The sequence below is a fragment of the Pteronotus mesoamericanus genome, unplaced genomic scaffold, assembly GCF_021234165.1.
Source record: "Pteronotus mesoamericanus isolate MK-2021 breed Mesoamerican mustached bat unplaced genomic scaffold, CSHL_Meso_final contig_41, whole genome shotgun sequence".
Lineage (NCBI taxonomy): Eukaryota > Metazoa > Chordata > Mammalia > Chiroptera > Mormoopidae > Pteronotus > Pteronotus mesoamericanus.
In genome coordinates, this window is record NW_026555152.1 from 384,834 (window position 1) to 411,726 (window position 26,893).

Sequence of the window (26,893 nt, forward strand, 5' to 3'; positions counted from 1 at the left end):
CCAAAGTGACAAAGAAGAAACTCAAACCCAGGTCTTCCTAATGCAAATTCCAGGAACTTCCACTATAATCCAGCTGCATAGTTCATGATAGTCATGAACTATGAAATGTAGCCCCTGCCCTATCTAGAACCATGTACAGTTTAATTGGGAAGATAAAACAATGCATCCTTGACAACAAGTCATGTGAATATTAATAATAATGATGATAATAAAAATGCAGTGTGTTAGCATGTGTCTAGCACTTTGCCTGGATCTGTCTGATCTTTGAGGGAGGTCGAATACTCCAGGCCAGATCACTTTCTCATATTTCCCACTGTCTTTTATGTGAATACTATACTTGAAGAAGGAAGAGTACATTGGAGAAAGAAGGGACTCTTTCACCTGGATACTTAGAGAAGATTTCAGAGTGGATCTGAGTTCAATGGTGGGGAGCAGAGGTGTTTGGGCAGAGGAGAGAAGTAGGGAGAAGAAATGACTGGAAAGTAATGGAAGTGGCTTTCAATCAAGATTGTAAAAATTAATAATTCCAAACTGGATATTTAAAAATTGTATTTTAATTAAAGTTATTTCCAAACTCTAAAAAAAATAAAACAAAACAAAAACTATTTATGGTTTTAATTTTGAAATGTGAGAGTTTAAAAAAGAAAATTAATCTTACAGGTTAGAGTTATATTATTTTAAAGACCATGTGATACTGAGGTCTTTCCTCAGGGGAGGGAGAAGGCAGGTGATTTGCATTACTATTCTCATGAGCTTGTGGTTAAAAGTCTATTTATTTCTCATTTAAAAATAAATATGGCTATCTTTTACTTAAAAAATTCCAAATAACATAAGTATGTTATTTTAGCATAAAAATAATCCAAAAATCTATTTGTGGTAAAATATATTTTCTTTTAAAATAATTTTAGGGAAAAATAAATTTCTTTTCAATGACCATGCCTTTAGTGTTTAGTACTGTCTTTAGCCAATACATTAGTTTAAGGATTACTTAGGCTTTGCTATGTTATGACATTCACATTAAAATAACTTTTGCTTTAAAATGAATAATACATATAAAAGTGAGAGTAAGAATATATACATTAAGATATCACATAAGGGGAAAGCAATTTTGAAATCTATGAATCTTAGATGCAATTATCAGTATTTAAATGATTATACCAGATTTTAACAACCACCACCCAAGAAACAGTCACTTTAAAATACCTAATTTTAACTTAATTGACTTTGGGAAAGTCAACACTAATAGATAAATGAAACTTCATAACAAAAATGTTTTCTTTTAAGAACATGAATTAAGCACATTATCACTAGTAAGATTTAAAAAAGTGATTGTGCTGAAACTTAAAAACTAAACTAAAAAGACTAACTTAAGTATTAAAAACTAAAGTCATAATGAAGAAAATTTTTCATATGCATTATCTTGGGAACTAGATACAAAATCTAAAAGTAGAATTGTTACATTAATCAAGTTTATTTTAAAAAGAAGATAACCAACCTCTACCTAATATGCACACATCCTTTTTCCCGAGAAAAAATGAAGCATTACTTTCTAAGGCAATGATAATGTGATGCTCCTGGTGTACTTATGAGAAGAAAGTAATGTGATAATTCATAGTATGACACCAGTTTAAGACTGTACTATCAATAAAGGCTAACTGTCCATTGCTTGTTATGACCAGATATTACCGTGATTAACTATAAGAACCAGTGGTCAAGGGGTTCTCCTGTGACAGCAAAATATTGGAGTCTTGTCCAAATTGAGACATTTCTTATGCTCCACTACTGCAGAAGTGGGACAAATAATGAAAATTAAAACAGATTAAAAAAAGCCACTGTTGGCAAGAAAACATTGGCTTTGATGGATCATACATCTGAAAGAATACAGAAATTCCTACAACCTTAGAATGTTGTTTAGTTTTATGACACTGTTTCTTAATTCATTCACAACTAACCCAAAACTGATGTAGCTAAGGACAGTCATTCTATAAATAACCAATATTGTTATGAATAATTAACAAAAACTGAGAAAAACACAAAATATTATTTTGGGCATATTAAATTTCCCAAATGATTGGATAAGAAAATTATGTTAGAGTAATTACAAAGGAATATGTTGAGATTTTCAGGGTTTGACTAATCACCAAAAATACATACTAATAACTCATTTTTCTGATCTTTTCTAGGCAGAGGCACATGAATTAATTTGCTAGATAATTGCAGCTTATCCCTTCAAAATGCCAGTACTTTTATTATTCAATTGCCATGGAAATCTCTCCAAAACACATTATGCTTTTTTTCTTGATGACTGGTGAACATAATGATTACAGTGGGCTAAAATAAAAGTACAATTTTGTCTCATGCAAAATGGTCCAGATAACTGTACTGTTTAGTCCTTGGGCATGCTTTAGCTGGTCTTTCCCCTCTGTTACAGTCGGTCTTGGAGCTTCACAGTTCTCACTGGTGATAGTATAAACACCTCTCTTCCTTCTAATTACTCATGTTCCATGTGTTAGAAAAAATGAGTGGTCTAGATAAATACAATAGATACACTGGTTTGGCATAAATCATATCAAGGAGTTTTGGGGGGCTCTGTCCTGAGTTCTTGCCTCTGTTTTGAGTAGGTAAGATTGCTGAGTAAGTACTTTAAAATTTTTGTTGTTGTTGTTGTTTGATAAACTGGGTATTTCCATGATAGTAAGTTAGGAAATTCCATTTCTTGAAGATAAAAATCTCTTTCAGAGGATTGCACTTCACAAGGACATGGGCATCACTGCTGCTTTCAGCTGGCCTCTTGCCTTGGGTTTTCATTAGGTCCCTGGCTCACTTTGTCTAACCTAGGAATTTGAGATCTTGCCTGATCTGCCTGTGGGTGGAATAAGATGAAGATGGAAGAATGAGGTGTGACATCACTTTTGGAAGAAGTGTATTATTGCTAATACTGTAACACCACTTTGTTCTAGCCTGCTAAGTAGTATTATGGGGCCAGATAAACTTAGCAATGAGAATTTTCCCCTGACTTATTTCCATGACAGAGTATGGGACATTTTTAGATAGAATGAATTAAGTAAGGTCTATATTAGAGGGGCATTCTAAAATGGAATTTTCCCACTCATGGATGATATATAATAACCACCCACTTGTGGAATATAGAAAATAAAACTTTTTAGTATACATGCTGCTGAAATGAGCACAATGAAACTTTTAAAACTGATAAATATCTCTGGAATATTTGGACAAAGAGAAAAGTAATTTGATTGGTCCATTTCTTTCTTTGATGCAGTCATATGAAACTCATGAACTCTTGGTAGGATCTGGCTCAACTGTTACATGAAAATAATAGAGCAAACAAATTGGAGAAAGACGTACTTGTCTTGGGGAAGGTTTTAATCAGTTGCACAGATGGTGCACACACAGCAAAACGACACCTTAGCTTCCTATAAGCTACGCTGGTGCCCTTCCTGAGAGTAGGTGGGGATGGACAGAGAGGCACTGCTGTTCTTATGGTAAGGGGTTCTGATTGACATTTACTTACTTAGCTTGTGCCAGCACTCCAATGACTTCTGCATACAGGTCTGCCACAATGTGCATATTGCCAGTGTTAGGACCAAGGTACCTAAAAAAAGATATAATTAGACAAGTTAGGGGTTCCCTGGTCATCTAAAACTAGATTTAGTTTTAAGCACCAACCTTGTCAAAATTCTAAGATGAGAAATTACTTTACCCTTCTTTGTATTTAAAGTGCTTGAAAGCCAAGTTAATAACGTCATGTATTAAACTGTCTAATACAGGATGAAGTGGAATCTGAGGAAAAAAAAAAGAGATGACACTTAACTTGAGAATATTAAAGATCAAACCAATAAGAGTACTTCTAATAATTATATATGGACTTTAGCAATCAATAAATATAATTCATATGACCTAGTTTTGAAGTTCATAAACAATTTAATAAACTTAGACTTTAAAAACTTAATTTTCAGTTAAATAAATCTTATCTAAAGGTAACATTAAATTAATGACCTACCTGTTTCAAAACTTCTATTAATACTAAAGAAAAAATAAAATCAATGGCGAGGTCCCGTCTTTCCATTAAATAATCTCGTTGCTGTTCATCACTGTAAAATGGAAAATATTCACATTAACTGGCACTGAAGATAATATGAGTGATAGAATTCCTCCAAGACTGAGGACGCATGCCCATTGGACTGCAAGCCAAACTTGGTATTATGAGACTGCAGTGGTAAATACAGTATTTGCTGAAGCTATTCCTGTTACTGGGGTGGTGCAGGGAACAAACACTGAGTCAGAAGAGTTGACTTCAAATTTTACATTTTCAACCATGTCAACTTGAGGAGCTATTAGTGAGTCTATAACCTTATCTTGTGAGCTTTTCTAAGGCATGTTTCAACCCACAAACTCTATCATCTGTAAACTGTATACAAACACCAGACAGGGCTACCACACAAGTGGTATATACAGTGAGAAGATCTTGTGAAAGAAGCTAAACCAATGAAAGGACCACAATGAGTGAAACTACAGGGGGTGAAGAAAGGATCAGAATTGCCTTTTCTCCCTTGTCTCATTCCTCTTGACCTTGTCTCTTGATATTTATGAAAGGAAGAAAGAAAAAGTATAAGGGTTGTTGGAAGAGAGAGAGATTGAAAAGCAGATGGGAAAAGAGGTAGAAGAGGCGAAGTGAAGTCATTTGAATTCATTCAAAAGTTAGGAAGCAGAATTAGAAAGACAGAAATGTGAGCCCATGCCCCTCCCCCATCTTCTGCTCATCTAACATACTGAGAGCTAACTGGGAATTGAAGAAAGGAAAAAAAAAAAAAAAAGAAATGAATGCCGAGTTCCCTAGCACAGAAGCAAGAATAGTGGCTAAGAGCATTGGCTTTGGTGTGGAGTTATGCCTTTTCTCTTTACCAATAATGTCCCCATCTACAAATGGGAATAATAAAAGCAATTATATAAAGGTTTGCTTGACTATTAAATAAGATGAAGGAGTCTACTCTCCCAAACACATAACTGCTCAATACTTCTATATTCAATAGAAGCAAGGATAGAGATGGCAGGATTTGCACTTTTTAGGCAGATACTGTCAAGATAATATTTTAAATGTGAAATGTTTTTCTCTTTAGTCCAGAGGAAATGAACAGAAAGAAAGGTGATATTTAAAATAATGAAAAATGACTTCTGGAGAAGCTCTGTAACAGTTGGCAAGTCAAATTAAGGCTGGTGGATGACAGGACAGGTTAACAAGGGAATCTGCAGCTTTGATTTTCAAAGGAAAATGTATTGACAGGGTTGGCACTCCTTCATTCAGGATCATTGAGGAACAGTCCTGGCAGAAGGAGGAGCAGCGAACTGAACAGAACCATCTATCTGAAGGCCTTCTAGACCTACCAGAAGAATAAGGGGAAAATGCCACATGGGAAAGAAGAAAACATACAGAAATGCTTTTAAAAAGAAGGCATTCACAAGTCTAACCTTTAGATTGTATCATGGAATATGGAAACAAGAAATTTGACTACCAAATGGAAGGAGGACTCCTAAAGATGGCCAGCCACAGTAGAGAGAAAATGTTTGTGTTGGATGGCTCATCAGGGTCTTCAAAAGGGGCCAAAGGACCTTGAGAAAGTAGCAGTTCTTGATATAAAAATATTTTTTAAACCTTTACATCTTTTTATTTATTAAGCCAAAGATGATTTTAAATACAAGTAAGACATATACTTTTACAATAACGAATTCAGCTTCATTGCTGGTTTGAGATCTAACTGCCAGGAGCCAGAGGCATTTGACAAATTTATTTGGCAGTCAAAATGTTGATATAATACTAATCTTAGAAAACATAACCCAAATACACATTTGTCACATTTGACTCTTCAGTTATTCATGCTCCTCCCAAAAGTTCTCTTCTCTTTCTTCTAGTGAGAAAAATTCACATTATTAGCTACATTATGCTCTGGAGACCCTGATTCTTTTAGCTTTCTCCCAAACACACACACTATATCTTGTTTTAAACCTTCAAATGCTAACTCAAATGCTACCGAGTTGAATTTCACTGTCCTGATTCTGTAGTTGATTCCAGCAACTACTTTGTTCTCCTGAAAATAATCAGTAACATGATAAAACAAACTATTATTTTTAATTCACAAAGCAATCAGTTCATGAAAAATCTAGTTTTAGTAACTAAATTCTAACAAAACTGAGGAACAAAACTAAAGCTCATTCAAGTCAACTCACTAAAAACCACCCCACTCCCTACCTGCAGGAAAGTTTTAATATCTGTTCATAAACTAACAGGTAATAGGAAACATATAATAAAATGATTCTATTAATTTAATAATCACACAGTCTGAATTTTCAGACACAAGAATTGAAATTCTATCTTTAACATTTGATACATTAAAAAAGTGTTTGTGAGGAAAGGCTGCTAATTGATATGAGATTCCTTTCTGGGGTCATGAAAATGTTCTGGAATTAGATGGTGATGGTTGCATGGCCCTGTGAATGTGCCAAAAACACAGAATTACACACTTTAAAAGGGTAGATTGTACTCTTTGTGAATCATATCTCAATAAAAATTCCTTCATCAACTAAAAAATTTCAAAGTTATTAATTCCTCTCCCAAACAAAATCATAAATAAATGATTGAAAATTGCATAAACTCATGCACATCATAGAATGGAATTACAAATTTGGATGGATTATAATTTGGTAAAATTACAAGTCTTATATTTCAAGAGAAGTCTATATTTTAAAAAATATTTGGAGTGTCAAAAAATGAGAGGGATAAACCACTTACAAGAAGTAGTTAATTTCTTATTTTCTGAGGGATCAATTTCTGTTTGCTGCCTTTAAAAGCATAAAAACATGCATAACCAATTCAGGTGGAGAAAGCTAGTTTCCTTTGAAATAATCCTTTAAAAAAAGATAAATATATTAAACTTTCTTATCTTTACTACCTGTTTCTAGTGGCTGGAATTCAAACATATGAAACCACATGTATTTGGAGGATACACCTTCATTGGACAGTGTGTGCTTAGGTTTTATGGTTGTCAAAATACTCATGCGGCAGCAAGTTACACTTTTTCAATCCACACAACCCATAAACAAAATTCTCTGCTGGAACGGAAGTTAGAGATGCTGGAAGCTGACTTTCCCATTTTGCTCATGAAGAGATTGAGTCATAGAAAGGTGGTGAGTTGCCCAAAGTCACACGGCTAATTAGTGGCAGCTCCAGAGCCGTGGCTAGTGTCCAGACCAGTGTCTGTCCATGGTACACTGGGCACTCAAGGTTACTAACAAGGACTAAAACATCCAGGCAGCATGGTGCGGAGCAGGCAGCAGCTCTCTGCTCTCAGGAAGAGACTGGAGGTGACCCTGCACAGAAAAGAAGCAGGTAAAAGGGTAACCTTGGCCCTTTACAAGTCACCCCACCAATGTTGAAATAAGGCCCTGTATGACTTTTCAACCTATGACAGCTGCCAGTGACCAGTACTCCAAATGTGACACCTGCCAAACAAGGGGCTCCTGCAGCAACTGCTAGGTATCTGTGTGAAGAGACAGAAACACCTAGAAGGCTTTTAACTTCCATTTTGATTTATGTTTCTTAAACAAAATGAAAGAAAGAAGGGAGGGGGGGAGGGAAGGAAAAATAATGAAAAATAAATCAAAAGAAAAAAATCACAATTCTCAAAATCCTTGCACAAAAGAAATGTACCTTTTTGATTTATTGCTTGTTCTCGGTCTGTATTCATGTGACTCATCCTCAATGCCATTTTGCCTTTTATACCAGTCAAACAGTGTGCGCAGAATTGAAGGTAGGCAGTACTCAGAGAGGGAGCTCATTGAGCTGATGACCTGTAGAGAAAAATACGTGATTAAAGCAGCGATTTTCAATCTTTTCCATCTCACGGCACACACAAACTATTACTAAAATTCTGTGGCAAACCAAAAAATATATTTTTTGCTGATATGACAAAAAATAGGTATAATTTTGATCCATTCACACCAAGACAACTATTGTTGTGTTGGCTGATGTCATTTTTTAATTTGACAACATAAGGGAAAAGACATCTGTGTCCTTGACTAAATAGTCAGGTATTGCATGTTCTAAAAATTCTCACAGTGCACCAGTTGAAAATTGCTGGATTAATTTAGTGGCACTTCCAATTACTGAGAAACTTCCTGTTTCACAAATAACTCCAAGCCACAGTCATAACAAAGTTTTCTTATTTATTGCAGTTCTTTCTTTAATAATCTTTATTAGTACATTCCCGACTTAATGTTGACAGATGTTCCTTAGTTACTAATAATAGTGCTTCAAGAAAGTTAATTACTTTGACTCCCTTTCATTCTAGAAATCAGATGTAAATTGCAAACAGCTTATTCATGGACTGCAAAGAAATTGTTTTCCCATAACAGCCAAGAAGTAGAGTGTTGTGTACTTCTCAGATATTCAAAAATGCTCTTCTATAAATAAATGTATTAATGAAATTACATTAATTGTTTAGGTGAAATAAGCAAACAAATAACTTAAGTGATAACAGAATGTATGGTTTTCTGCTGATTCATCCACTAATCTGATGTATGCCCCAAATTAGACTACAGATATGAATCAGTAGCAATAATTTACTGGTATTACATTAAAGGCAAACTTCTTCCCTCTTCTTTAAACAACAAACATGCCTTTGGTATGTGGAAAGAGTCCTGATCTTTTATGAATTATCACCAAAAAATGAACTTCTATCCATACCTCATGTTATATGCAAAAATTAAAATGGATCATAGACGTAAGTAAAAAACCCAAAACTTGAAATTTTCTGAAAGAAAACATAGGGGGAAGTCTTTGTGACTTTGGGTTAGGCAAGGATGTTTTAGGTATGACACCAAAAATAAAGTCCATGAGACTCCAGTATACTGAAAGTCATCAAAATTAAAAGCTTCTGCCTTTAGAAAGATAGTGTTAAGTAAATGATAAAAAAAAACAAACACAACAACAAAAAACAGGCCACAGGTGGAGAGAAAATATTTGCAAAACACATATCTGATTAAGGCCTTGTAGCCAAAATATGTAAAACTATAATCAGATAGGTTTTAATTAACTAATTAACAAATAGTATAAGCAAATTATAACTCTCAGTGCTGATGAGACAGCAGATAAAATGGATATGTTTATACAATGCTGACTGAAAAAGAAAATGGCAAAATGTATCTGGAAAGAAATTTAGAAATACATATCAAGAACCTAATAAAAACCATCCTCAATAAGTCCACTCTTAGGAATTTATCTCAAGTACATAATTAAAGATGAGTAAGAATGTTCAGGCAGCATTACTTATTAGAGACAAAAAAGTAGACAACTTAAGTGTTCAACTATATGTAAATGCTTTAATATAATGGGGAATCTGATTAAGATTATCTATGAAGCCATGAAAAATCACATTCTAAAAATATTTATTAACATGAAAATGTTCATGATGTAGTAAGTTAAAGAAGTCGTTTAATTGGTATGCCCCAGTTTGGTATAGATGCTATATAAGTATACACATACAGAAAATAGGGTCAGGAGGAAATACACCAGCATATCATTAGTGTACATTGAGAGCAGGAGTTCTCAGGAGGGAGAGGGAGTTGGGAATTAAAGAGGAATGAAAGTAGGATTTTACCTGGACCTATTTTAGAAAGGGTGGAAATTTGAGATGAGCATCAAGAAAGAAACGAAGCAAAGGACAAGGCAGGAAAACTTCTGGTAATGAAGTTGCAAAATAATTGCTGATAATGATTATAATAATGAATTTAATAAAGATATTGGGTGAACTAAAAGGAGAAATATCTGTCTGGCCCAGGGACTTCGGGGTATCAGAAGTGGGAGAAAAATGTTGAAAATTTTAAGTTGGAACAAAATTATAGAAGGTTATCTAGAAGGTTTGAAAATGTTCAATTTTCTTCTCTAGAAAATGAGAGGTCCCTAAATATTTTTGAATAGGGAAATCCATCCATAAAAATGGTGTTTGGGAGGTGAATCTATCAGTGATGTTAGGCTGGAGCAAAGGGCTTTGTGAATAAAGGCAGTTGGGAGAATAGATGCGTACGTACACGTGCTTAATTGAATGAGGTCACTGCAACATTTCCAGGCATATAGTGACCAAGGCCTGAGCTGGGGAGGTGGCAAAAATGGTAGTAAACCTTAGTTAACTTAAAATATTTCTGAAGTTAAGCAGGCTAGGCTTAACTTCCTTTTACAAAGAGGGAAGCCAGAGCAACGGGAGCTGAAGTACTTCGCGTCAATAGAACTACTCACTGTCACCTTTAAAAGAAGCTCTAAGATTGAACAAAAGTATTGCTCTCTCCCTCAGATTCTTTATCTCGATAGCCTTATTTCATATTCTCTCTCTTATAATGGGCTAGTACAAGTTAAAGTAAATAGGTTATTGCATTAGCCTGCCCTATGAACCTAGACACCATTCACTTTTTTAAAACTAAAAAAATCTAATTAATAAAAAGAAGAAAAAGGCCTTCGTCCCCACAATAGCCACATATATTTTCTATTGTTTCTGTGGGTAGATTTATGGGGGACACAAAAGAAGGTGTGTGAAGGGAGTAATTTACCATTTGTCTTTAAAGTTACCCTAGCACAAGAAAGTCACCATCTAAAATGTTCTGAGTTGGCCCCTGATCAGGATGGCTCAGTTGATTGGGCACCATCCTGTAATGCAAAAGGTTGCCGGTTCAATCCCTGACCAGGGAACATGCCTGGGTTGTGGCTTCAGTATGGGTTCAGTTCCCTGGTCAAAGCATGCGCAAGAGGCAACCAATCAATGTTTCTCTCCCTCTTTTTCTCCTTCTTTTTCTCCCTCCGTCCCCCTTTCTCTAAAAATAAATAAATAGATAAAATAGTAAAAAAATGAAATGTTTTGAGCTGGGAAATAAAGGGGGTCCCTCCCACAGAGGAAAAGGGATCAGAATTCAGAGTCCCTGGCCATGGGTTAATTCTGTCATAATTACTGCATACGTAATCAAATCCAAACTCCTCTACTATTTTATTTTAATACTTTTAAAATACTTGTGCACATCTGAATGAAACTTAAGGAGTCATGATGACTAAATGTAATGTGGCATCCTAGATGGTATTCTGGACCAGATATTAGGGGAAAACAAAGGAAATACAAATAAAGTATGGAGTTTAGTTAATAATGCACTGAAGTTGGTTTCTTGACTGTGACAAATGTACCATGCTAATATAAGATGTTAATAGGGGAAACTGGGTACAAAGTATTTAACAATGGTGTTATCTTTGCAACTTTTCTGTAAACCTAAAATTATTTTAAAATTAAGTTTCTTTAAAAATACTTGTGTGGAATAATTACAAGTTCCACTATTCTTTACGGGCCCATAAAGGTCATATGAACCTACATTTGACTCTTAAACATCTCTGGGTACAGCACACAAAATTCGACTACTGCACTTAAGTGTAATCCACATTCTCCATGGAGAATATCAGTAGTGCCCTTCCAGCCTCAGCTATAATGATTTTGTCTACCCATTTAAAAAATCTTCCTTTTTTTGTCTGACTTATTTTGCTTGGCATGATATTCTCAAGATCCATCCATATTGTCTCAGATGGCAGTTTTTCACTGATATGTGGGGTATAAAACTGAAAACAACAAATGAATGAACAAGACAAACAGAAGCTGACATACACAGACAACAGTATGGTGGTTACCACAGGGAAAGGGGGTGCGTGGAAGGATGGTAGAAAAGGATAAAAAGCTTCAAATATATGGTGACAGAAGGAGACTTGACTTTGAGTGGGGAACACAGAATGCAATATACAGATGATGTATTATAGAATTGTATACTTGAAACCTATATAATTTTATTAATCAATGTCCCTCCAATAAGTTTAATAAAATGTCATCCTGAATCCAATTTTGGTATTTTATTTTGGTATTATATTTTGGTATTATATTATGTCTACTGGGCATACTTTTCATCGCAAATACACTGAGACCATCTCAGAAGAGATGAAAGGTCAGTACGGGGTAGATGTATATGCTTCTTCCATTTCTCTGTTACCACCTTTTGCAGTCCAGATTTTCAGAAAGGAAGGGTAGAATTTGCAAAGATCTAGCCCTCAAAGCTCAGGAATGGAGGAAGGTTGAGTCGCCTTCTTGGTTCTCAGCACCTTCATTTTGGGGAAGCAGAGCTCTGTTGAGATGAATTCTAGCTCTGTGCTGCTGTTGAAAGGTGGCAGGCCCATTCACAAAGATGCTCTTGTTTTATTTTAATGATCACATTCTTCCATCATAGATGAGCTTGGTGCTGTGCCACTTGAGGAGATGAAGTGCACAGAATCGCAGAACTATTTCATACTGGTGTTTTGTTGTTTTTTTTTGAGGGGGAAGAGGGATATGAAATGTGTACTCTGCAAATGTTTTCTTAATGTTTATTTTGGCATTTTATATGTAAACAGGCTACAAGAGACTGTCCATTATGCTGTAGTTAAGACATTAATTTTTCATAAGCATTTTATTAAACTTGCTGAATGCAAATAAGGAAACTTCACCTATAAATATATGAATAATTACTCAGTGGAGTCATTCTATATTTTACAGTAATAAGGCTGACTTGTCCTGAGTGATGCTAATGACAATTTTTAAAGTAACTTCATTGGTGGTTTAATTTCTCAAACTAGGTCAGGTGGCCAAGCACCTAGGGGTCAATGTGTTCTCTAGGAAATAACACAAAGTAATAATCTATTAAAATAATTCAATTTTTTTACCCAATCTCATATACCATTTCTAGATTATAGCACTTGACGAGTCATGACAGCCACCAAAGGCTTAAGAATACCAATTACAAAAACAAAAAATTATAAACTCAATACATTAAATACATTTTTTGAAAAATAAGGAAAGATGTTTATTAATTGATTTTAACATCTTTTTAAATGATTTTATTTATTTTTAGAGAGAGGGGAAGGGAAGGAGAAAGAGAGGGAGAGAAACATCCATGTGAGAGAGAAACATCTATATTGCCTTTTGTTCACACCCCAACCCAACCCACAACCTGAGCATGTGCCCTAACCGGGAACTGAACCTCAACCTTTCTCTTGGTGGGACAATGTCTAACCAACTGAGCTTTACCAACTGAGCCACACTAGTCAGGAATTAACATCTTGGTCCATTTTATGGATACACTGTTCCATTGGAGAATAAGAAATACTGAATAACACTAACATGAATCCAATGCCAGTTAATTTTTTACTCTTAATTGCTTTTATTTTCCATTTATACATTTTAAATAGATTTTCATTGAATTATAGCATTAGAATCGATGTTGCAACACTAGAATTTCATCTCTACCTTTCCAGGAAAATTATTACTACTCAAGGTGGTAGAAAATTATTACTATCCAAGATGTTAAAAAATTATTTTAGCTCTGTGAAAATTAATAAAAAGGAACCTCATTTAATAAAGGAGTCAGGAGGCTGGAAGAGAGAACTCCCACACACATGTCACTCAATGTTTACTACTGACCCCAATAGGAACAGATAATCTTGCATCTCTGACAGGAGGTGACAGTACATTACTACCTCTGCAGGAGGAAGAAAAGACTTCTCCTTGCCAAGTAGCATCTCAACCAATGGGAGACCGCCATAACTCAGTCAATGAGAAGCCACTACATTTCAAACTTTCAGTTTCCTCCAGTGGACTCTCCCAAGTCCCTCCCAAGTCTATAAAAGAACATTCCTGTCCTTTGTTTCTCTGGACTTGTGTGTGATTCCCCATTAGACTGTATGTGCTGAATTGCAATTCTTTGTTGTTCCCAAATAAACCTGCATGCTGGAGAGATACCTGGCTATCTATTTGCAACAGCTCTATTATAAATGTATGGATTTATTTTGCCATGTGTTTCATGATTAAAGACATATTTAACATATTAAGAAACTAAGGTGCCATAAAACATATAACATCTAGAAGAAAACACGAATAGAAGGTGCTTAGAATGTTTGAGCAAATTATCTGGAATTATCTGGAATTTATAGGGATGACATCAGTAAATAACATGTCACACTGAATTGCAAATAGTTGCAACTTAATGTTCTCAGAACACCATAGATGAGGACTGATCCTTCACAAGCCACGTATTCATAATTGCATGAGAGCTTTGGGAAGGTTAGCTCGTCTTGGGTTCAAGTTACAGCTTGGCCTGGTATTGGCTAAATGACTTGGGCATGTAGCCATTTCTCTGAAGCACTGTGTTTTCAGCTATAAAACGGGACTTAAACTTACTTACTTCACTGGGTTTTATGAAGACTAAAGAGATACTATAACAAGTGGGCACATAAGAGATCTTCAAAAATGTCTGTTTTTTTTCCTTCTGCCATTTCCAAATGGTGAAATTGAAGCACAGACATGAAACATTTTGTCTTTTACAACATCATAGGTTAAGTCAATGACAGATGGATGACAGAACTTAATGAAAGAATTTATTTATTGGAGCAGATAATTATTGCTTTTAGTTATATTGGACAAAAAATTAAAAGATCCGCCTATCTGTTATTCAAGCACAAACTATCAGGGCCTCTATTGGAACCCTGTAGTTTACTTTCCCACACTTCTGGCTCTAGCAGATGTAAACACAGTGACTTTGAAATGCTTCCTGTAGCAGTGGCTGAGCACTGCCTGTCTGACATTCACTCCATAGGAGAAAAGTAGAGAACACTGGGTTCCCAAGTCTGCTGCTCACAACTGCTTAGTTCAAAGCAAATGGGAAAAGATACTGAGATAGTAACTATTCTGGAACCAAAATTGATCAGTTGAATAAAACCAGTTATCATAGGTCCAACTTACACACACGTCAGACTCTCCGGAATCTCGGCCACTGTGAAAAAAGTGTTTGAGTCGAAATGTAAGGGAAGAATAGACACACACATTAGCAGAAAGGCACAGTGTTAAGCTCCTGTGTTTCACTCAGCATAAGAGGTTTCCATAAAACACAGGCAAGCCCTCATTTGACTCAGCTCTCCCTTCTGTACCCAAGACCTATCCTTCCTTTGATCAACTTCTCAATCAGCCATGTGTAGTGATACTTCCTCTTCCTGTCTCACTTCTTCATCCCTGAAACTGCCATACCACTGACACCTCCATATGAAAGAAGAGATAGGATACAACCAGTAGCCAAGCAATGGCTTTTTCTGCATTTTTCTTGAAGTCTTCTGAACAAATGACACTATGCATGAAGCTCTCCTTGAGATGTCTTCCTTCCTGCTCAATGTGCTACGGGACTGCCAGTCTTAATTATCCCCTGAACTTTCTCTATCTCCTACACAGCTAACTATGCGATGCAATATGCAGTAAGGCAATTCATCTGTGAACATAAGGGTCTGAGCCCTAATTCTGCCCGTTCAGACACAAGCTCCTTCGGGGAATAATCATACTTCATTATGTGAAAAGCAAATCACTTCCACTTACTATATGAGACTATTTTAAGAAACAATGTAGGGTGCTAATACTTCAAGTAGAAAAACATCACGCAGCATACAATTGTTTGTATCATTTAAATTATTGCATGTTTATGTCATCATTAGATATAAGAAAAGGTCCAAAAGCCAAGGGCAGAGAAAATCAACAAGAAAGCATATGTAACTGGAAGGTATGCGAAATAAAGATTCAGTTGTTACTTTACTCAAGAGCCAGAATTTTCATCTCTGTGGGTAAAGGTTGATTTACCCACATGATTGTCATTAGTCTATCTTCCACCAGGTGAGGGTTGCATCCCTCTCTGGTGAGGGTCATTGTGGAGTGTTGTTTTTCATTTTTCAAAATGGGTTAACTTATTGAGCTGCAGTTGGTCATCATCTACCCAGGCTCACACTTGTCATAGGTTGGCAGTTGTTTCATTTGGAGAATACAAAGTGAAATGCCTATTTATATTTAAAAAGGATATCTGTAAACTTTGATAACAGAAGAAAGTCATTTGGAGTTACCATGGGAGCTCTCCATGTCCTTCTTTCTGTCCATGGATCAGAGATGGGAAACTGGTTCCAGGACTGCTATTTAATATAAGTATTGCCAAATCATAATCAGCCACTCTAACTTAGTGTGAAAGTCAGTCTCCTAAACTAGTTAACAGTAATCTCTCCACTGTGAAAATGCATTCTACTTGTAAATGAATAGCCACAGCAGTAAAACGCTTTCTCAAAGCCAGCTTCAATGAGCTCCTGCCTGCTGACCTCTCGTTCTTTTGAGAGGGTCCCCACACAGACTGCCTTCATGGGCCAACTTGGACCTGGAAAGCTGCGTCTTTTTAGGGCTCTCTCATTTTTTTGGCCACTCTTTCTCTGGGTATTCTTTTGTGGGTCCCACTTTCTGATCCTAAACTATGTTTCCCCCATGAAATTCTTCACCCATTGCTCTACTCTCTTTTTATTCTTTCTGTGTTTACTAAGTGACTATATAAATGAATGAAATATTATTCTCCTGAGATATTCTACTCTCACTGAAAATCCAGGATATATAAAACTGATTCATGACCTCTCTCCAAGCCCAGCCTTCCTTGGCTTGAAGCGCTCCTTATCCACAGAAAACAGTCTAGACTCCTCAGGTGGCTCCTGCGGCCACTGGAGGGATGGGCTGTCATTTTCGTGTCCAGTTTCATGCAGAGCCTCTCCCCAGCCCTCTGTTCTTCTCGCTGTCAGCTTCCCTGTCCACCCAGCTCCTCCTATTGGGCATGATCCAGCCCATCTTGTTCGTCTGGATGACAGATATCTTTAAAACATTGCTTCATCATTACTTCCTATGGCACACCGGTCCATCTTTCTAGCTTCATTATGGCTTCCTATCTGAGTCCCCTGGCTCTTGACATGTACCTCTGCTACTGCATTTGCAAAGTGGTATTATTTGTTTAGGTGGTCTGTTTTCCTTCTGTGCTTGGGAGTTCCTCAAGGGTGGGGACTGCTTTGTAACCCCATTACAGCACACAGATCCCTAGGAGGACTCAAGTCCCTCATGTTCACTAAACTGAATGGAAATGCCTCTAAATCAGGATTGAAAACTACAGTTCCTTTTTATTTCTCCTTGTCTCAACAAATACTGCTTCTTCTTAATAATTTTGCTTATAATCATTCTTTCTTTTGAGTCCCACTATGTCCATTTTAGTTCTGGCTCTTTTAGCTTCAAAGTTTTATCAATGCCCAAACTCCCAGAAGCCTCCAAGCTTCAAGGATCTTTCTGCTCATGAACACTGCTTCCACGGAGTAATGTCAAATTGCCACTGTGATCACTTAGATTATAGCATGTATGGGATTAGGCCCCACCCACTGGCATTAGAGTCTCCCACAGTCTGGTCCCTTCCTACCTGATCTTTCCCACATTAGAGGAAAATTTTGTTTTTCAGAAAAAAGTATGCATTGTTTAGCACACATCTCTCTAAGGGTTACCTGATTCTAAATCTAGGGGGGCACTGCAGCTTTTGAGCTATTTTAAAACAGTGTGTATGGTAGATAACTGATAGCAATGCAGAATAATTCTTGTTTATAGATGGAAAAAAACTGTCCAGTGAACATTTAATGGACTTCCATCTTCCACTGTAGAAGAAGCCAGTTTTGCCTCTCATTGCACATTCATTTCAAGATTCCTGACATTAATGTGTACATTTGCTGGGGGGGTGGGGAGGTGAAAAACGTGTTAACTCACTGGTACTTTATTTTTTTTCTTTATTTTTATTGTAGACACTATTACAGATGTCCCCATTTCCCTCTCCTCTGCCTGCCTCCACCCAGCCCCCACACCCCTGCCTTCTGGCCATTACTACGCTATTGTCTATTTTTTAATATTCTCTTCTAAGCTGGTAGTAATGTCCTTCTTTAATAATGAGTTAAATAAAACTTTGGCATGTGTTCATTTTATATTTCTATGAGAGTCATCATGTTGCCACTTTCTGAAGGTCATCTTTAACAATACACACCTCTGCCCCAATTAAACTGACTTATTCATCAATCCCCAAGATAATTTATAATGTCATATTTCTGTCCAGGGCCTTTGCACAAAATGTTCCTATTCTCCTCACCAAAATCCAGAGAAATCCTCTTGCTCCCATTGTTGGACACCTGTAAAACTATGTCCTCCTCTTATAGAAAGTTTTTCTAGTCTCCTGGCCCTGAAGTGCCATAATGTTTATTATCTGCATCATTCACATAACACTTATATACAAGGGCCCTGTCAGAGGTATCTGTGCATTCCCTTGTCATCCCTTCATGATCTGAGGCTCCTGGAAAGCAGAAGCCACATCCCTAAATCTGTTCGTCACAACAGGGCTTTGTGAGTATGAGTATACACATAAGACACACACAAAGACACTGAACACATGGTTGCCAAAATGAAGAATTATTACCAGGGCAATTTTTCATCCACTTCACTTTCTAAGCCCTGACCATTGAGTTAGGCATTTAAAATGAATTAGTAACAGTATATATTTTCAAAATGCTGTTGGAAATCTCTTCCACCTTTACTAATTCTCATTATTGGTAAGACTTCCTTGCTGGCAGGGACTGGAAGCCCTCACTGGGCTCCTTCTTACCGGGCACAATGTACTCTGCTTTATCTTTCCACCCTGAGCTGACTCACTAGCCTGAGGTTGTAATTTATCTGCTCACATGTCTCTTCTCTAACACTGGATTAGGGGCCTCCAGGGCAGGTACCATGCTTCATTCCCATTCATTTCCACAAGGGAGCATAATACTTGGCACATTGTTGCCACGAAATTTGTAAAAAGTAAAATTTTAAAATTACGGGTACAAATTTCTAGCTCTCCATGGTGTAAAGCTATCACTAGGTTGACTAGTCTCTCACTAATACTGAGCTTAAAAAGTTAACCCTATTTAGATATCTTGTTACTTATGAAACAATAGGGCTTTTTTCCCCAAGTCTATTCTATACTGGGTTAGACTGTGACTAAGTTAAATTAAGATCTATTAAACCAATAGTTATTTAAATACAAAAGAAACTTAAAAGAAAAATTAAGGAAACATGAGCTTTAACCTCTTTCTCTCTCTCTAAACATATATAAAATACATATGAAATATATATATAACTATATGAAACATAAAATATATGATATAAACAAATATATAAATATGTATGAAGTATATATAAATATATTTAAATTTAAACTGGAAAATTGACAAATTCTAGGAGAATTCCACAGTGGAATAACAAAGATACAGAACTGAAAACAGTAATCTCTATTGGGCATTTTGGCAAAAACAGGCTATATAATATCTTGCAGAGATAGGTAGCATAAAATTTCCCCAGTCTTTCTTACATCTAGATGTGGCTATATGATTAAGATCTGGCCAACTGGATATAATCAGTAGTGCTGTGTGCAATGTCAGGATACTGTTTTTTGTTATTACTTTTTTTTCTGCAATTCTTTTTCCAGTTCTCCTTCCTGCTTCCTGGAATCCAGATGGAAAGGCTGAGGTTCAGAAGCCCAAGTGGGCCATAGAAGACCTGGGGAATGTAAGCCACATACAGGAAAACAGAAAAAAATATATAGAGACTGATTTTCTTTATACTGCTTGAATGTGAAAAAAATTTCTATCTTATTTGAGCTACTGTTATTTTATACATCATTTGCAGCCAAACCTAATCTTAACTGATGTAAGATCTTCAGTCCTTCCCTTGTTCAATACTCCCATCTGAATTCCTACCAACTTAGGTCTTAGAAATATAAACATGTTACAGCATGAAGATCACAGGCTTCAGAGTCTGAACATAAAGATTACAGTCATGGTGCCTTCAGGCTTTCATCATAATTCTGGGCAACCTCCTTGTGACTCATTGCCATTTAATGTAATATAGAGATGATGCTGATAATGAGACCTTCTTCTGGGGGTTCTTGGAAGCATTGAGTGATGTCAGGTGAGATAATACATAAGGGGATTGGTAAATTATCAAAGACTACATGATTTTTTAAAGTTTGCTTCTATTTCTAGCAAGTGAAAAGTGAATCACGGGCTTATTAAGTGGAGGACGAAACGCAGTCACCCAGGGTGAGGCACTGAAAGTGAAGAAGCCCAGCTCTCTATAGCTTATCATTCATATCAGTGAAATTTCAAAGGAAGAAATGGATAAACATATTCTCTAAACAGGGACCAGCTAAATGCTGTTCAGAGGATATACTCAACATAGTGCCTATCCTAAGGTAAGTGCTGAATAAATGTGACTTCTGCTATTACTACATCACAACAATGACATCTACACCAGGTAAGGTGGCACCACCACCATGTTCTTTTCCCATAGACGGATCTTTGTGTCAATCCAGATTAGAATCCTACTGCTTGGATTCAGAACAAGGGGAATTACATAATTTGAACATTTAATATGAAAAGACTGAGAGAGCTTGACACATTTGTGGCCTTGCCAATGGAACCACAATTCTTGTAATTTGCTGGCAAAATACTGGATGGGTACTTTCAAAGATGACTTGACTGGCTTTTTGTCATTGAATCCACAGGTAGACCAACTTTACTTACATTTCTGTATGGCATGGGATAGGCTCTACAGGTTGGTTTCTCTCACTGTTCATGTCTAAATTTATGGTTTAATGACGAGAGGATATGTGTGTTATTTGAAAGTTACCAGTGACCATCTCAGTGCTGGCTCTCTCCTGAGTACATAGAGATGTGCTACAGATCAGTGCTTCTCAAGCTTAAATGTGTATCTGGGTCACCTGGGGATCATTAAGTTGCAGGCTCTGATTCAGTATATTTAGGGAAGGACAGCAATTCTGAGTTGCAATATTTTGAGCAGCAAGGTCAAAAGTATTACATTTCAATAAGTGGCAAGGTGGGGATTTAAACTCAGATCTGTTTAATTCCAAAAGCTGTCTCTTTTCCACAATGCTGAAATGTAGAACTAGAGTGCTGAATAATAAATGGGAAATTTTGTTTAAGCTAAATTATTTGATAACTATTATTTGCAATATTAAAATTTAGAAATACTGTTTTTCCAGAGAAAGCAGAAAGAGGTAGACTAAGATGGAGAAAAATACCAGCATATTTTTTGAGCAAAGGACAGTGACGATCTAATTGGATAGAAATGAAGTATACAAAAGAGAGTGAAAAATTACAAGACAGATGATAAATATTTACATTCTCAAAGAGAACTGAGAGAGCCCCAACTTGCCACATTTCCAAAATGATGACCCCAAACATTTACCTGGGGTTTCTGACCACCCAAGCATCCACCAAGTGACAACAATAGAGATGATATGATGAGAGGAGACAGCTCCATGACAGGTAGGGGTAGCCCACACTGTGCTTCAGTAGTGGTCCGGAAACCAGCCAGTTATGCAAGCGACCATGCAAACCCAGAACCTTAGCAGCCTGCAGAGATGGCTGTGAGCATGCAGAGCTTATAAAACATACAATGGAGGACTCTATGGTAAGTCCTTACATTTTTGGTCAATCCTCAAACGAATTTGGACTTTAATGGCCAGAGATCCTCTTGATTCCACATTAAAGACAATCTCAAAGCCCCGCAGAAAGTGTACTCCTTGTGCTTTCCCCACTATTTTGGATCAGGCCACGGTGCTTCCAGTGCTGTGTTGTTTCTGCTCTTGGCACCACATGAGGATTTTGAGAAGAACATGCTGTCCTTTTTGTTGTTAACTGCAGAAGTTCAGAAACACCACAAACACATCTCCCACTTTCCTGATGGCCTGCTATCCTTCATTCTCCAACATAACTACAGCCTTCCTGAACTTACTGAACCAGAATCTGTCAGATTTGGTATTTATTACCTGTCGTTTAGAGTTGGTGGTCCTTTTACTAGTCCTGATCTATTTTCAGAGGTTTTCTTTATATTTATTTTGTCTTGTTTTGTTCATGTGTCACCTTTTTGATTAGCATCTAAATTACTATACTGTTTTATAATTATGGTTTAGGTGGTTTCTCTCTCATAGGACTGTGAATTCTTGAAGGGCTAACATGTCCTAGATTCAGTGCTAGCACTGTGTTGACCAAATAGTAGGCATTCAAGACAATATAGGATGAAAACGCGAATAAACTCTAGTGCAGAGATACGATCATCAAACAGCACAGTGAGTCCTCACTTAACATTGTCAATAGGTTCTGTGACTTTAAGCAAAACAACATATAACAAAACCATTTTTACCATAGGCTAATTGATACAAACAAGAGTTAACTTCCTATGGCACCTCATCAGTGTTATAAGGAAATGATACTAACTAAAACTGTGTTATCTGAGGACCTGCTGTATCATTTTTCCAGGAGAATCTCAATAAGTTTTTAAATGGAAGTTCCTGTATCTTTTCTCAGCTTACTTCTGTACACAAAGATTCAGGAAACAATCAATTGGGGGCCTACTCATATTATTCCAACACTTTCCAGTTCTTTGCAATTCATATCAATAGACATTTACCGAACGTCCATTATAAGTCATAACTATAAACAAGCTGCAGGATCAGCTCCTAAGATCACATCCCATCCTCTTGGAGGAAGCTTGTCAACAGTGAACATCCAGCCCTTGTTGTTTGTATACTTTGAATAAATAAAAACCAGAATATAACATATATAACATATCACATACTTGATCAAACTGGAGGTCTTCTCCACGTTGTAGAGATTTCGTCAAGGGCTTCTCCTTGAAAGAAAAAGAGTATGTATGGGAAAAATTATTAGACACTCTTAAATATTATAAAAGAAATGCCATTATTATAATAATTTTCTCATCTATTTTTCTCTTCATGATATGAAGAGGTGACAGTTTTCAAATGAGTAAGAAAGTGCCTTACTATTCTAACCTAAACACATAGTATTTGATCTTTACTGTCACAATTCTTGCTATTCACCTTAATATATACCTCTTCTTTGACCAAAACATTAAAATTCTAATGTTCTAAGTGATACTGAATTTTTCAATGGAAATCATATAATAGAAACTATGGAATTCACTTGACAAATTTTAGTACCTATCTTGGGACTTGACATATAATAAAAAGTTCAAAGTGAAATACTAGCCCAGCTCCCTAATTTAGAAACAAAATAAGGTCTAATTATTACACTAGTGTTGAGGGACAACCTACCAATCACACATTTACTAGGAACAATCAGTGAATTTGGGGCATGTTATTTGACTTGCACCGCATCTAAATCTCTGCAGAAATAATGTGTGTAATTACAAAGGTGTACAGAAATATTTTTTCCTAATTATTACATCTTTGTTTACATTAGAAAGCCTTACCTGACCTTCTAGCATTTTATAACTATTAACTATTTATCCTTACTTTTTTTTTGGTATTAAAGTTAATACTGACCCAAATTTGGTTTAGTATTAGAAACCATGCAGAAGTCATATATCAAAAAATAATGTTACACTTTAACAAATGTAGATGTCCTTGAAGACTCCATTTATACTTTGCCAATCACAGAGACCTTCTCTCTGCCTCACTTCTCCAATCTTCTCCTTTACCTGAAAAGGTGATACATGCCTAAAGTGGATACAAGTCCTACCCTTGCCTGAAGATTGAAAAATTTGAATCTGTGTATCTGAAGCTTTACGAAGAGCCATATGGATCAATTTCTCTATCTGATTTGTAAAACATACAGCTTCAAAATGTGTATTTATCTAAAATAAAAAGAATGCTGTGTTCTTAAAAGCTAATAAACATTTTTCACTTCAAAGTATACTATCTAGAACTAGTGGGAGAGGAGATAAAAATGTAAGTGAAAGCAAGGAAGAAAACTAAAGAAGCAGCAGATTAAGCTGATTGTTCAAGAACACAGATTCAGCCATTAAATTGCAAAGCATTTTCTGTGTAAGTGGTTATAATGTCTTCTGAAGTTCTTTGTAAAGCCAATTAAAACACAAGGATGAAAATTAAGGAAGTGAAAACAGGGGGTGTCAAGTCCCACAAACATCCTTGGAACAGACCCAGTATAAATATTTCTACTCAGTGGAATGCTGACAACACAGTGTTCCCACTGGGGTGGGGAGGGGCAGGGGCAAGAGTCTGAAATGTAAAAGTGGTCAATGACCTCTTAGGAGTATAATCTATATTTATTAATCATTCAATCTCAGTCCAACTGCTACTTTCTCAGGGAAGCCTTTCCCTGTGTCCTCTCCCAACACCACATCTGCACTCTCGTTACATGCATGCAAATCTCCAAATACTTTTCCTTTCACAACAGTCACCAGAGTGTAAAGTCACATCAAAATGTGGAAGAATGTCGTACAATCGTACATTCATGAGGACGAGCTGGGTGTCCCCTCCACTAGACTACAAGCTGCAGAAATGCAGAGCCCTTTTTCTGTTTCTCCCAGCACTCCAAGTTACATGGCAGAGCATTGCTTGGTAATGGCCAAATATTTGTCACATTAATCAAAGCCTAGGCCAATGACATCTAGTTTCTTTAAATATGAAATTCTTTTATTTATGTGTGTGTTTTGTTGTAAGTTAAAACATCATTTTATAAACTTTTTATTGTGGCAAAATATACATAATGTAAAATTTAACACTTTAACCATTTTTAAGTGTAAAACTCATTGGCATTAAGCACTTTCTCAATGTTTTCAACCAGCACCATCATCTATTTTATAAGGACCTCTTTGAATGTCAAAAATTTTCAAAGAATTCCCAACCACAAAACATGTACTCACACCCCCAAACACACATACAAGATAGCAATTCTATTTTAGTATTCATTATATTTAAACCATACATAATGACAGAGCTAGTATTATGACTTCATCAATGCCTTTAAATGACTTTGTACTATGATAACAACAATACTTACTTTGCATACATTAGAAACATGGCAATACATCTACATGAGAGACCACAATTTATTCAGCCAACACATAGTGCTTGGCACACATGTGGACCCGCAGACCCTTGAATTAACTCAGGAGCCCATACTTTGGGAACCTGTGGTGCTTTATGCACTACCACCTAAAAGACAAGGTCCTGCCACAGTGGAGGAAGGCAGGTGACTGTGTCCTACAACACCCTGAAACTTGCCATGCCTAAAAGTTATTTTTCCCCACCATTATGGAGGGGGAATGCTGATAAATGTGATATTTTGTGCTTACACATATTTGCATACATCTGAAGGAAGCAACATGCTGCAAGTCTGTTTCTTTAGCAGACAAAGTCAACATGGTAAGCCACTGCCATACACAAAAATCAAATTCATTAGCCAACAACCTGTGTTCAGGTCCTCAATAAAATAACATACCACTACACTAAGTTTTCCTTAAGTATTTTTATGTAAATACTGTCTTAATTATATGAAGGCTTAGTTTAAATGTTATTTCCCAGATTAAGCCCCTCCCAGTTTTCCCTGGCAGTTAGTGGTCACAGGCACTTTGCACCTATTCTTGCCAGCATTTCCACGAAGTTGTAGCTTGTCAGTATCCCTACATTTTTTGTTCATAGCTGTAACTTATTATCAGGGTTTGGTAAGTGACTGAACATATCCCTATGCCACGGCAAACACACCTTTAGGTACCAAGACTGAAGTTCACATTTTGCCATTCCCAAGATTGTCTTTCCATCAACATAGATTTTATCAGTGTCAGGAGGTTTAAGAGTAGAGGTGGAGAAGAAACTATCATGCTGGCTAAAACATAAAGAGAAAAAGAAAGAAGGAGGAAAGGAGGGAAGGTAGGAGAAAGAAGGAGAGGGAAGAGGAGGGAGGCAAGCTTGCTCAGTTCAGAAGACAGCTATCTGAACACAGGGCGGAGACCAGTAAGGCTTGTGCCCCTTTGAGAAAAGAAAACTGGAGAGGTGAGGTTCTCCTTGAGGTTCCCCAGGGGGAGACTAGCTGTATGGAATACAAGGTCTGCCAGCATCAAAAGTCTACACATTCCAGACATCCTGGTTCTCAAGGAGCACTAAATAAGTAGTACAGTGAAATTCATACAGAATAAACAATTGGTATTGAAAGGACAAGTGGCAATGGAAGATCACAGGGTAGGCTCCATATAATGGTCCCGTTTGTCCAATAAGAACACTGCTTTCATGCTTCTAAAATTTGTCTTGCTTTGTATATCTTGGTACAATTGTATTTATTAAACGAAGGTTCGTTATTTGAGTTGAATGATAGGCTCTTTAAAAAATAATTCTGAAAAACATAATTTTAAGGTGATGGATCTCTGAAAATTTTCAATGGTCCAAAGTTGGGACACTTTGGCCTGGGACTTAGCCTTGGCTAGAAACTCTAGTTCACAGAGAACAAAAGAAATGGCAAAGCAGCATCATCAGGAGACTTGGCATTGAACATCAATGGCTGCTAACAGCTCCCTCAAAGAGAAAACTAGACATTCAGTTTCTTCTGATGGAAGCAAACACTCTGAAATAGTCTTGACAGAAAAAAGAAAAAAAAGGGAAAAAGATCAAGCCTGAATCTGACCAAGACTTTAGCCATAATTTCTAATTTTTAAAAAATACAGGAGTTAGGAGGAGCTGGAGGAATATGTTCACCATGCACACGGGCATGCAGTCAGCAAAATCCAGCTCAAGGAGAATGAATGAAAGATGTCTTCAATAAGTAAGTTGCAAGGAGGAGAAAAAATAAATGGAGGGAGGTCCTATTGATTTTTTAAAAAGGCTATTGCAGCCCTGAGCTAAGGCTCAGTTGGCTGGAACATCATCCCATAAACCAAAATGTATCACATTTGATTATTGGTCAGGGCAAGTACCTAGGTTGTGGGTTCGGTCCATGGTTGGGGAGCATGTGAGAGGCAACAGATCGATGTTTCTCTATCAATGCTTCTCTCTCTCTCTTTCCCTCCTTTCCTGTCTGACTAAAATCAAAGGATATATCCTCAGAGGATGAAAAGAAAGGGAAAATAGGCTA

The 26,893-nt window shown here is 36.6% G+C and overlaps 1 protein-coding gene across 8 annotated transcripts in view; it reads right to left on the bottom strand.

Moving 5' to 3' along the window:
- Positions 1-26,893, bottom strand: part of FRY (FRY microtubule binding protein) — a 557,210-nt gene that overhangs the window by 252,724 nt on the left and 277,593 nt on the right. For all 8 annotated transcript variants that reach the window (XM_054577105.1, XM_054577099.1, XM_054577100.1 and 5 more), the window contains 5 exons: positions 22,623-22,676; positions 7,724-7,863; positions 4,022-4,112; positions 3,722-3,801; positions 3,533-3,613 (listed from right to left, as the gene is read on the bottom strand). In XM_054577105.1, coding sequence (XP_054433080.1) covers positions 3,533-3,613; positions 3,722-3,801; positions 4,022-4,112; positions 7,724-7,863; positions 22,623-22,676 — 446 coding nt within the window. The remainder of the gene's footprint in view (positions 1-3,532; positions 3,614-3,721; positions 3,802-4,021; positions 4,113-7,723; positions 7,864-22,622; positions 22,677-26,893) is intronic.